Genomic DNA, 13,949 nt, shown 5'->3' with positions numbered 1-13,949 from the left:
ATATATATATATATATATATAATTACAAAGATTACTATAGTCAGTCAGTACCTTTTTGATCTTGTTTTTTTTCTCATAGGACTCTGACAGAGGTTTCTTCTTCTGCTGAGGTGTGTCTTTGGAGAATAAATACTCAAATTCGCTAGTATCCCGAATATCAGGTTCTTCTAAGGAATCCCATAAGGTTGGTGTAGAATTTTGGCTTAAAAGAGAAAATGGCAAGTTAAACTTAAGAAACAAAAGAGAATAGGATACAGTGAAATCCTTAATTCGTTTATTTAACTCCTTAAAAAAACTCTAATAACGCTTGAAGAAAAGCTTGATTACAGATTTTTTAAGTCAAAATATACTAAGTATTAAAGCAAACACACATTTCCGAAACAGAATGGTCCTTAGATATAACCAAAGAGAGAGAACCAAAGAAACCCCGTGGGATCAGAACTCCTGGGATTCAGATTGTTGAGGCAGGGAAACTGCCCCTCCCTCGCTTTGTGTCATTTCCACGACGGGTAGAAATGGGCATCGTATAAAGATTGAAACAATAACCAATTCTGAGACGTTCATAGGATAATTCTTAAATAGAATGAAAATGGAGTGCTTGGGTGAAGATGTGCCCTCTTTTGAATTTTTTTCTATTCGTTTTAAATACGGTTCTCAGGTTTAGCTCGGGTTAACGCAGCGTAGGACCCATATACGTGAACAGGCTGTGCTCATTTAGAAATACTTGATTTTATAATACACCACCCAACAACAGGATTAAAAATAAAAACAAAGGAAAACCCCTACTGTACCAGCCCCCACAGAGATTTCAGCAAAAGTAGCCATGGGGAGACTGTGTTTTGTTTGATTGGTTTTTTTTTCTCTCTCTAAAAACAGGGATACCCTAGTTTTGAAACAAAGAAAGGGAAGAAGATATGGGAAATCAGGTTCAGAACAACTGCCTCTGAGAGCTGCCTTAGATGGTTTACTATCCAGGCTCCTTTCAGTCAGAACACATTTTCTCCCAAACGTCTACTTTCTTAACTTACTTTCTCGTCTTATTTTTAAACACTTTTAATGCTCGTAGACATTTTTAAAAAAGTCTCATCTACACATCAAACATACACATCAAACGTGTACGTTATGATCCATAATATCTACACGTACTTATCTTTGTTTCGATATGCATTTTCCCAATGAAAACTAAAAGAACTATTCCTACACGGGGTGATCCACACAAATTTTTTGATACTAAAAGAATTTTTCTTTTTTCTTTTTTTAATTTTTAAATTTTATTTATTTTTTTATACAGCAGGTCCTTATTAGTCATCCATTTTACACACATCAGTGTATACATGTCAATCCCAATTGCCCAATTCATCACACCACCATCCCCACCTGCCTGCCGCTTTGACAGTTTTTCATATTTGAAACAGTTGGCAACACTGGCTTTTCAGATCTGAGTGTTCACATTTTGCTATGTGTCTGCCTTTCCTGTGAAATATGACATTTGGGTTCTGGCCCATAACAAAACTGAACATTTGCTTCTCTCCATTTTTTTTTTTTAATTATAATTTTTCTAATATAATATTTGAGGCATTAAGAACATATATGTGACGTATGTAAGTTATAATGTATAATAGTATAATGAATACCTGTGAAATCATCACCCAAGGGCTAGAACCTTTCCAGTGAGGTACTTCCATCTATGTGCTCCTTCCTCAGCACCGCCCCCTCCCTCCCCCCCGCCCCCCTAACTTCAATTCGCAACATGAACACCTTTAATGTTAAATGCTTTTCTCAGCTGCGCTTGAGAAAAGGGGATATTGGTAGGAGAAGACAGCCAGGAAATTCTGGAGCATGCAGCCTCAGAGCTGCTGGTCTGGGCCTCAGGAAGGTTCTGGGAAGCTGAGGAGAGGATGCCTAGAGGGAGGTGATGTGACCCACAAAGCAGATTACTCAGACCCATCCCCCCATCTCCTGCACCTGTACCGCTTGGCTCCCCCTCCAAGGACTCTGAGCCCAGGTCAGTATGACGAGTGCTATAACCCACTTATATTCTGAAGTAAATAGGCTTTGGCAGTCAGGTTGCACACCTCATCACCATCTACAACATTGTTTCTATGGGAAAAGGCATTTCCAAAAATGAGTAACAGAATTTTGGAATACCACCTCTCAGCGGGTTGGGGGCAACTGGGCTGGTGGGGCAGTAACAAGGACTTGCTCACAATGGACCGTCTGCCATCATGGCCAACTCTTTTCTGACCACTGAACACACAATTTGAGCTCAAAAGAAGAGGAAGAGGAAGGCAGAAGGAGGAGGAGGTGGGGGAAGAAGAAGTGGGGAGGGGACAGATGCGGGAGTAAGCAGGGAGGAGGGTGCAGGGGGAGGAGGAGAAGATACTTTCTCACCAGGAAGATAGTTATTAGGAAGCCGAAAAGGTAGACAGATAAGGATTTCTTTCTTCCTTTTTTATTTTTTTAAACTAAATGGCTTTTCCCTATTCTAGAAACCAGAAAACAGACATCAAAGAAAGCAAAATGGCAAAAGTTAAAAATCATGTTAGTAGTGAAAAGCAATCTAAGTGGATGAGAGGCAGTGTGTATATAATAGAGAAAATTCATATTTTATTCTTAGTTCCCCAGAAGACCAAGACCAAAATTTATTACGTGCTCATTACATGAAGTGCTTACCCCTCTGGTTGTACAAAATATCATCTCCTTTCAAAGAACACATCCCAGATAATTTTACTTTTGTCCATAATGAATAGTACACAGGACCTTCAGACCATTTCAGTTTAAAAGACGTATTCATGCTCTGAGGTACAAAAACATTTTGAGGGACCCATAATAAGAGAGACTAAACCCCTGTGCCTGGAACTCAGGCTTGAGGCTGACATGTTCACCAAGCAGGGCTCTCCTGATGTCCCAGGTCAGGAAAGTTGGAACATTCACCTACTTTTCATTTTGCCCAAAACGCAATCCCTGGTGGTGGCAGGACTCCAAACTCCACATGCTGTTCTCCCTCTGCTCCTGGCAGTGTCCACATTTCCCCTTTTTATAAGAACACCAGTCATTTTGGATTGGAGGCCCACCCTACTCCAGTCTGAGATCATCTCAACCTAACTAATCACATCTGCAATAGCCCTATTTCCAAATAAGGTCACAGTCTGAGGTACTGGGGATTAGGGCACTGGCAAATCAATTTGCGGGGAGGCAATTCAACCCATCGCAAAACTGAAGCCCTACGTTTATGGCGAAACTAATAAGAGCTTGAGCATTCAATTGTCCTCTTTCTCAAAATGGCCAACTATGTAAGGAGAGAAAAATACAATGATTATCTCCAGCTTGTCTTTGTTTTCTTAAACAGTGGATGAAGGTACCACATCTCCCAGTGGTTACTGTTATACCACTCGTATGGTCTAGGTTATTGTTTGCTCATGAAGTCTTATGGGAATGAAGCTAAGGCAGGCTAGGGAGACCCAGGTGTGGAACAGCTCCGTGTGCCCTCAGAACACATGCTGCCAGGGCTGACAGGTGGGCTTCATCACCCTGGAATGGCTGCACATTAATTTGAGAACACTAATAAGGGAACACGGCTACAAATAAATATACTGAGAAATTACTGCTTAGGAAATGTCATCTGAGTCTTGAATGGGAATACTAGAACTTTAGTTAATGGTAGGAGTTATTTCAGGACCATCTGAAATGGTTTTTTAACCACTCATTTGGGAAATTTAAATATAGAGCATTAAAAAAATACCCTCTTTGCCCTTAATTTTTGGTGAGAGGAAAGGGACCAAATATGAAGTATACAATCAACTTAGTTCACCATATGCTTAGTGTCAAGGTGTGCCCCACCCCTCCTAGAGTGATTTCTAGTTGCTTTCTCACTGTGAATTGCAGTTTATTTTGTTCAGTATACTGCCTTCCCCAAGCGAAATGTTATAGAAATAGAAAAATTCACCACCACATCTTGATTTGGGGAATTAAGTTCAAAAATTTAAGTGTAAAAACCTGTTTTATATTTGCTGTTCTTTGCAAACAATGAACTTCGCACCTAGAGAGTAGTCAAGAAGTAACTCAACATGTTTCTCGTTGTCCTTTTGACGGTTTCCAAAATGAGGCAGAAGAAATCTGATCAGATCTGTTTGAATGGAAATTTCCAAGCAACCATCTCTTGCTGCCTTACAGACCCACCTTAACAACCTATGCAAATGGAAGATGCTTTTTAGCTACCTACCCACTGGCACTTTCTCTGGAGGGCAACAAGGTATAAAGATGTGAGGGCACTCAGTAGCGAGGGGTAACAGAGTTCAAGCAGAGAGAGTTGATATTTTAAGACTCCTCTCTGACCTAAAGAGCTAATGATTCAGCTATTTCCGGTTCTTTTAATAAAAATCGAAAAATTACACCTACCTGTTGAATATACACATTATAGGGTTGATGATACCATCTAAAGACAAGAGAGATAATCTAAAAATCTTCAGTGAACCTGAAGTATAGAATCAGGGTCAATGTCTTTGTGATTACTCACTAACTGCAGAGATGTTGGAGAGCCCTGGGTTCTTCTCTAGTCTGGGAAATGGAATATATACTTTCGAGAAGGGTCTGACACAGAACACGTCGTTTCTCCCAGCATCAATCCATAGAGAACACAGAGAAGACCTAGTAGAGACATTCTCCTCAAAACATTCCAGCCTTGTTTATCCAAGGCATTCACTACCACATCTGAGAATGAGTGCCACACTACAAAGATGCTGAACCAGCAGGAATACAACATCACTTGTCCAAAATCCTGCAAATTCACAAGCTGAGAATGGGCCAGGGGAGTTGAGCTTACCTCTTATCGCTTATTTGTATCCTAGTCCAGTACAGAGGCTTCATGGGACAACTGGGTTCGACGGCTGGCTTCCGAGGACACTGGCTAGCAGAAGCGTTGACTCCGAAGAAGAGTCCAGGAGGAGGTGGAGGCGCAGGTCCTGGGGGTGGCGGAGGAGGAGGAGGCCCCCCACTGTTGGGCGGAGCGGTGGAGTGAGGAAGTGGGGGGGGTGGGGGAGGGGGGGGAGGTCCAGCACTTGGAGGCAGAGGAGGTGGCGGGGGAGGTCCAGTATTCACAGGTGGTGGCGGAGGTGCCAGAGGTGGTCCAAGTGCGGGTGGGAGGGGAGGAGGGGGAGGGATGGCTGCCGGTAGGGGTGGTGCGGGAGGGGGAGGGGGAGGTGTTGCCTTCTGCTGACTCGATGAGATGCTTTCCGCAGATTGAAGTGGTACATTGGTGTCTTTGCTGTCATTTGGGGGAGAGAGCTGGCTTAAAGAGGAGATATTCAGCTTTTTGGGTATTATTTGGTTACTTCTGGTTGTCCTGTCTTCACCTTCGCAGGGTTTGAGGAAAGTCTCTCTGTCTGTCTGGATGCACACATTTCTGAAAGTCTTTGGAGGGCAGTCATCGTCGGTGGAGACACACACATCTCTCATCTCTTCACATTCTCCTCGCCATCGGTGTTCTATCTCGTATTTGAGATTTTCAATGGTTTCTTCTAGTCTCGCTGTTATCACCGCATGCTCACCCCGGATATGAAAGGCTTGAAGTTCGAACTGAGCCTGTAGAGATATCAGTGGGAAAGAAAGCAAAAAATTTATCAAAAACTATTATCAGAAATAAAATATTCAATAGCATCCCCACACCACCATAGCACAAGGCCGCATAAACACAGGGAAAGACAGAGACGTTCTTCTGAGAATCCAACAGGGTGTAAATTCCACCTTGTGAATTTTCCAAGGACTTAAAACAGTTGGAGTAAAAGCACAATTTCATCCAGTCTGAGCTCACAGGGAACAATAACCATGGATTAAGGGTAAAAGTAAAACCGTCGTCTAAGAATTTTCATTGGTTTTAATATCAAATGCAAAACAAAACTTTTAATAAAGATTTGAACATGCCTGGATATATCTGTTATTACCTTTGGTTTTGGAAAAAGAACAAAAAAAAAGGTTAGGAGATACTTTTGGCTAGGAGCTGCAGTTCTCACAGTTTTCCATAGAATGTCTCACCTCTGGGGTTTCCAGGCCAACACAGCAGAAAGAAAAGATTCGAGAAGAAGCTATGACGCGTGTGCATTGTTTTTAAAGTTTCCATATCAAAGCTGCCCAAGATCAGTATTTGAGTCTGTTTTATAACCATTCATAATTTAGTAATAAATGCATAGAAAATGAGCTTATTATTAAGGTTTGCTTTTTTTCTTTTCCACATACTCTATATTTTCAACTATAGTTTATACGAAGCCAGCCTTGTTAATGCTCATCTTCTCAGTTATGTCAATACCTTGAGTCTACAGTTTTTCACTTATCAGCACAAACTGGTGTACTCTTGGCTATTAACTAGTCCATTTCCCAGCATTCAATGCCATTTAGCCTACGACAGTTAACTGGGAGGCAGTCAAATTTACAATTTTATATTTGAGTTTTTCCAAAATCCAATTTAGCAGTAATTAAACATTTTTGGTGAATTTATTTAATTTCTGCCTTCCCCATCAGACTACAAACTCCACAAGAAGAAATCAGGGACAGTATCTGCCTTTATTCCTGTATCCCTGCAGCTAAAACGGCAAGTACCCACTACTGATGAGATGGATGGATAAAAACCACTGCAACAGGACTTCCCTGGTGGCGCAGTGGTTGAGAGTCTGCCTGCCAATGCAGGGGACACGGGTTCGAGCCCTGGTCTGGGAGGATCCCACATGCCGTGGAGCAACTAAGCCCATGCGCCACAACTACTGAGCCTGCGCTCTAGAGCCTGCGAACCACATCTACTGAGCCCGTGCGACACAACTACTGAAGCCCGCGCGCCTGCAGCCTATGCTCCACAACAAGAGAAGCCACCGTAAAGAGAAGCCCACGGACCACAACGAAGATTAGCCCCCTCTCGCTGCAACTAAAGAAAGCCTGCGCGCAGCAAATGAGGACCCAATGCAGTCATAAATAAATAAATTTATTTTTAAAAAAAAACCTGCAATAGTTATATTCAGTCATTGTCCCAAGAGTCTTCCCTATGGCTAATAAGACTTTCTTCACTGTAATTTCAGCCCACAAATGTCTAGAACACCAACGGGTATATAAGTACAGATCCGTTTTACATTAAAAAGGTAAAGAAATATTTTCAGTGGCCTAAGTCAGTCAAGGTCATGACACAGGAAAATTCTCCATCTTCATTAAGATAACTTTTAACTGTATTTTTACTAGCTTCACCTTTTGCTTCATAAACCAACCCCCAAATGACTGTGGTCAGAAGAACTAGAGACAGGTTTTTCTAAAGCTGAACTTCTCATACGTGGACATGGCAGCCTCGATCCAACTCTGAAAAAATTGGCAAGTTCAGGGTCCCATCTATTTCTTTGTAACACACAGGGTTAAGCAGCACCTGAGTTCTGGATTCAAACCACTTGGTTCACATCCTGGTTTAGCTACTTGCTAGCTCTATGACCTTGGGCAGGGAACTCTGTCTTCAAGCCTGAGTTTCCTCAAGTGTATAATGCGGAAAGTAGTAGACCGTCTCTAGGGTTTTTATAAAGGTAAAATGAAATACTTCCTATAAAGAGGCAGGCATTATGCCTGGAACACTAGTTCTGAATAAATATTACTGTTAGTTACTGTTGCTAAGGATAATATTAGAGTAAGAGACTAACAGATTTCTAAACATTCTTCAAAATTTCCAAACAATGTCACCTTTGTGGAGTGACAGGCATAAAACTAGGAAAAGCTTAAGCAGTCAGGATGAACGATGTACTACAAATACAAAAGTTTACCCAATCTTTCACGAGTTCTACTATCAAATGGCTGAAAGTACTTTCAAGCTTCATTCAACTCTGAGATCAAGATGACCTTTGTTTGGATGCCCTACCCATCTCCATCTCCCTCTGCCTCCCCTGCCCACCTCCAGCCACATTCCAGCCCTGATTCCCACCCTGAATTATCACACATATTTAAATCTCATTTAGCGACTAGTTTAGTTCTGCCACAGCAAACTAAATCTTGAATGTTGTTCCCGACTAACCTTCTTCCAAGCAGGTTAACAGTCAGGTAATATTGATGAGCCAATAATTTTCACTTAATCTTCAACTTCTTAATAATATGAAAAAGTTGCAAAGACATGTTCCACAGAAAAACCTTCCTTTTATCACACAACTGGACTGTATCTACACAAAGCACTCCACCTCTCCTGCTTTCCACCCCTCAACCAATGACCTTCTGAATCTGCTGAATCTGATGTATACATCTATATATATCATTCTGGTGGCTCTGTAATTCATTTGCTTAGTGTGGTGGGTAGAGCACAAATTGGTTAGGTTACTTAACCTCTCTATACCTCAGTTTTCTTATAAGGAAAATGGGGGTAATAACAGAACCTACCCTGCAAGGCAGTTATGCGAAGTAGATGAGTTAATACATGTAAAACTACATATAGAGGAGCGTTTGGAACACAGGAGGTGCTATAGAAGTTTGTTGCCATTATTATTTTGTCTCTTTGCTGCCTGACACATCACTTGCTTTCGGCTCTCAGCATGTTCCCCAGCACCATGCTCTATCCATCTAAAGCAAAAATAAAGATATCAAAATCCTTTTTTAATCCCTTCTAGCTGTCGCCCTTTCTTTCTCACACTACCTCTTTTTCTTCACAACAGAGTTTTGTCTTGTTTTGTTTTTTTAAGAAAACACACAGCTCTTGCTGTATCTATTTTCTTATCCATGTTTCTTTTAACCAATGACCATTGGTTTCTGCCCCCACTATCTTCTTAAAACTCCATGATTTGAGTGTTACGTCTGATCAGCACTTTTCAGTGATTTCTGTCCTCTCAGCTGCATCGTTAAAGTTGACTGCTGCCTTGCCTTGCAATTCTCTCTGCTCCCCTGAACTTGGATACTCTCTCCACCCACCGCCATTTTCTTCCTATTTCTTGGCTCTCTCCAGTCAATCTGTGGACTCCTCTTCCTCCAGTCATCCCTCAAATGTTATTCTCCAGGTATGTCCCTTGACATTTTATCCTTCTCACACTACACAATCTCTCTCGGTCATCTTGTGTACTCATGAGGTAAATTACACTCATTGACTATATACCGCAACGTCTAAATTGGTATCTAAAAACCATAATTCCAACTATCCTCTGGAACTGTTCTACCTGAATATTCTTAATCAGCCACCTCAGACTCAACACGTCTGAAAATGAACTCATGATTGTCAAACCTCAATTTCCTCCTCCTCTGAAATTCTTCTTTGCAATTAATCCTCCCAACCCATCACATCCAGAAACCTGGATATCATGCTGGATTCCTTGCTCTCTCTCATTCCCAACATACTACTTATCAATGAGTTTCATTAATTTCTCTGATTCATTCCTTTCCTTCTACCTCCACTGCCTCAACTCTTCATTGGGTCTTCTCTACCTGGACAGTGGCAAGAGCCACCTCACTAATTTTCCTGATCCCAGTTTAGCCACATTGGTTCCATGATGATTTTTTAAAAAAATAAATGCAGATCTTTATTCCTTAAAATCCCTTCAATAATTGGCCATTACTTATAAGCTAATGCTAAAATTTTTTAGCATGGCCACTCTGAAAACTCTTCTCTTTTCTGCCAATTTTTTCCACTTTTGGCTCCTGCTTCTTCTCCAAATATGTCCTGGATTCCAGTCCTACATAACTTCTCTCTCTCCCGGGACCACGCTCTTTCATACATGTGGGTCTCTGCAAATACTGTCGTCTCTCAACGACTCTCCCATCTGCTGCAAACACCCAAGGTAAGGGGACAGACTACCAAACACAGATTCCATGAATGGCTTCCTCACAAACTATTTATTAATATGAAGAATTACCAAATAAGAACTATGGAATGTCCATGTACTCCATACTAATATGCTGAGACTACAGTAAGAAACTCTTCTAACCATCAAAATTTAAATGGCCCATATAAAGAAACCACTTACCTTTGTCCTTTCCTGCTCCACAACTCCTTTTGACCACTCCAATCTCAGGTTCAGAAGCTCAGCATGACATAGTAATTCAAAGTGATTCATGTAATAAGCACCTCATTCATTCTTTATCTGTCCATATGTAATAGGGAAGAACAAATCTGACTTCATATTAGATCTATTCCTTTCGCTTTCGCCTTTGTGCTTTGTGGCCCATGCTCAGTCATGCTGGTTCTGCACCTTTTATAAAAGAATGTGGCCTATAGCCTGAAATATACAGGATAGCCTATTCTCAGGGCTCTAACCTTTAAGAGTCCATTCATGTGGAGATAAAATTTGCAGAACAGAGAACAGCACTTGTCTGTTGGAGGTTTACAGGAACATCATGACCTGACCTACATGGACAGCTGCAAGAACAAAGGATTCCGACACCAAGGAGTTTGCAACAACTAATCATGCCCCTCCCTCATCTTGCCTTTAAAAGTGCTTTGCTGAAACCCTTTGGAGAGTTTGGGGCTTTTTGGCACGAGCCACCCATCTCCTTGCATGGCCCTGCAATAAACCTTTCTCTGCTCTAAACTTGTGTGGCACCACTGTGTGTCGGAAACACTAACTTGCGTTCAGTAACACATATCCTATCAATTATTTCAAATTGTTCCTGCACATATCATGAATCAAGCCTTCAGGAAAGTTATTTTTTAACACTATTTTACACTCCACTTCCTGTTAAGTGCCACTTCTACTTTGCACATGGAAATCATATATTGTTTTCCCTCCTTTATCTAGAGCCATAACTAGAAGGACTGTTAACGACTTGATGCATCAAACATAGAGAGTAGAACTTTCTGTTGAATAATCATGTACTCCCAGGCAGGACCCTGGAAATCTTTATGGAATGTCAAGCCCAGACCCTCACAGCTGAAATTACAGATAAGGCTGAATCAAGGGAACATAATGCTTTTAAACCCTACTGACTTTCTTTTCAGTCTCCTTTACTTTCACATTGAACATGGTGCTTGTACATGGTACACAAAACAATTTACAAACCTTCCAATCATTTTTAGATAAACGTTCTTTAGAACATATGAAACATTATGAGTTTCCCTCTCCCCAAACCTCCCTGCTAAAAATCTGTTGTTTTTCTGCATTCACCCCAACATATCATTTGAAAGGAGACAGGTCTAAAGTTTTGACATCTTTCCAGCCTACCCCAAGTTTTATCTCCAGACATCATCCAAATTTTATCTATCTCCCTTTACTTTTAACTTGATTGTTTCTATTGCTTTCATTTTTAATCACATCCTCTTCCCACCTGCAATAGTCTGTTAATCTATATCTATCTCCTTCTAAGCAATATGCAAATTCACAATCTTTAAGAGAGCAATCGCAATTAAACCACTCTGTTCCAATCACCCTTTTCCTTGATTGACACTGTTTTTATCTGTTTAATGTAGTGGTTCTCAGCCTGCTCCCCAACAGAAACACCTACAGAGCTTTGTAGAAAATATTGACGGGCAGGACCATCTCAAAAGATAATCATTCAATTGGTCTGAGATGGTGGTGCCCTTGCACTGGTATCCTTAAAGCTCCCCAAGGGATTCCAATGGGTAGCCAGAGTTGAAACCAACAGTAACTGTTCTTAATCTTTATTCTGCTCTGAAACACAGCTGAGATAGTATGGCACTACAATACTGGTAGAATTTTTTGGCAATGACTTTTTTTTTTTTTTCACACATACACACTGTATTTTATTTTTACAAGAGATAAATAGACTGACACCAAGCATTGTACATGGATGACCACAACAAAAGCAACAATGATTGCAATTACCAAACACGAAACACACTCATACTATGTCATAATATTGACATTCAGTCCAGTAATCTTCCACTGTAACAGCTCCTTCACTTTGCAGTGAAAACTGATTTGTATATTCTTTGCCTCTGAGTCCTTGTGGGATTTTTTTTTAAATAGTTCAAACAGAAAGTCACAAGAATTATAATCATCCTCATCAGTTCACTCAGTCCCATGTAATTAATTTTTTTTTTCATCTTGATCTTTTGTTAGCACTTTTATGAGTTCATCAATTTTTCATTAGAGTTCTGAAAATGCGTATTCATTCAGTTCAGCAGTACAGTCAGTTACCAGAAACCTGTACTTGTCAGAGTCTTTTCCATGAACTCCTTGAAGATGAAACCCTTTTATAGGAACATATTTGCAAAAGCATCAGAGTACACCCAGAACTGTCTGTAAATGACAAAACACTTAAAAATGACCATGGTTAAAGATCTGATGAAAGTTCATAATAATACAATTGACAAGGAAATTTAGTTATTTCTGAGATATACATTTTAAAGTAATAACTACAATTATGACTTATAACATTACGCCAGAACATATAAGATTTTTAGAAATTTCATGTAATGTCTGAAACATTTATATTAACATATTTCCATACAAATAACCCAATGAAAGTTTAGTATTAGTCGTTTTGTTCGTTTTTTTATACTGCAGGTTCTTATTAGTCATCATTTTTATACACATCAGTGTACACATGTCAATCCCAATCGCCCAATTCAGCACACCACCATCCCCACCCCACCGCAGTTTTCCCCCCTTGGTGTCCATATGTCTGTTCTCTACATCTGTGTCTCAACTTCTGCCCTGCAAACCAGCTCATCTGTACCAGTTTTCTAGGTTCCACATACATGCGTTAATATACGATATGTTTTTCTCTTTCTGACTTACTTCACTCTGTATGACAGTCTCTAGATCCATCCACGTCTCAACAAATGACTCAATTTAGTTCTTTTTATGGCTGAGTAATATTCCATTGTATATATGTACCACCTCTTCTTTATCCATTCATCTGTCGATGGGCATTTAGGTTGCTTCCATGACCTGGCTATTGTAAATAGTGCTGCAATGAACATTGGGGTGCATGTGTCTTTTTGAATTATGGTTTTCTCTGGGTATACACCCAGTAGTGGGATTGCTGGATCATATGGTAAATCTATTTTTAGTTTTTTAAGGAACCTCCATACTGTTCTCCATAGTGGCTGTATCAATTTACATTCCCACCAACAGTGCAAGAAGTTTCCCTTTCCTCCACACCCTCTCCAGCATTTGTTGTTTGTAGATTTTCTGATGATGCCCATTCTAACTGGTGTGAGGTGATACCTCATTGTAGTTTTGATTTGCATTTCTCTAATAATTAGTGATGTTGTGCATCTTTTCATGTGCTTCTTGGCCATCTGTATGTCTTCTTTGGAGAAATGTCTATTTAGGTCTTCTGCCCATTTTTGGATTGGGTTGTTTGTTTCTTTAATATTGAGCTGAATGAGCTGTTTATATATTTTGGAGATTAATCCTTTGTCCGTTGATTCGTTTGCAAATATTTTCTCCCATTCTGAGGGTTGTCTTTTCATCTTGTCAATGGTTTCCTTTGCTTCACAAAAGCTTTGAAGTTTCATTAGGTCTCATTTGTTTATTTTTGTTTTTATTTCCATTACTCTAGGAGGTGAATCAAAAAATATCTTGCTGTGATTTATGTCAAAGAGTGTTCTTCCTATGTTTTCCTCTAAGAGTTTTATAGTGTCCGGTCTTACATTTAGGTCTCGAATCCATTTTGAGTTTATTTTTGTGTATGGTGTTAGGGACTGTTCCAATTTCATTCTTTTACATGTAGCTGTCCAGTTTTCCCAGCACCACTTATTGAAGAGACTGTCTTTTCTCCATTGTATATCTTTGCCTCCTTTGTCGTAGATTAGTTGACCATAGGTGCGTGGGTTTATCTCTGGGCTTTCTATCTTCTTCCATTGATCTATGTTTCTGTTTTTGTGCCAGTACCATATTGTCTTGATTACTGTAGCTTTGTAGCATAGTCTGAAGTCACGGAGTCTGATTCCTCCAGCTCCGTGTTTTTCCCTCAAGACTGCTTTGGCTATTCGGGGTCTTTTGTGTCTCCATACAAGTTTTAAGATGATTTGCTCTAGTTCCGTAAAAAAT

The 13,949-nt window shown here is 40.2% G+C and overlaps 1 protein-coding gene across 5 annotated transcripts in view; it reads right to left on the bottom strand.

Annotated features, from left to right (window-relative positions):
• FMN1 (formin 1) overlaps positions 1 to 13,949 on the bottom strand; it is a 415,982-nt gene that overhangs the window by 216,852 nt on the left and 185,181 nt on the right. For all 5 annotated transcript variants that reach the window (XM_068548761.1, XM_068548771.1, XM_068548781.1 and 2 more), the window contains 2 exons: positions 4,823 to 5,580; positions 52 to 202 (listed from right to left, as the gene is read on the bottom strand). In XM_068548761.1, the coding sequence (XP_068404862.1) occupies positions 52 to 202; positions 4,823 to 5,580 (909 nt within the window). The remainder of the gene's footprint in view (positions 1 to 51; positions 203 to 4,822; positions 5,581 to 13,949) is intronic.

The sequence above is a fragment of the Eschrichtius robustus genome, chromosome 1 (assembly GCF_028021215.1).
Source record: "Eschrichtius robustus isolate mEscRob2 chromosome 1, mEscRob2.pri, whole genome shotgun sequence".
Lineage (NCBI taxonomy): Eukaryota > Metazoa > Chordata > Mammalia > Artiodactyla > Eschrichtiidae > Eschrichtius > Eschrichtius robustus.
The sequence above is the reverse complement of the archived record's forward strand: the minus strand, read 5'-3'. Positions and strand labels throughout refer to the sequence as shown.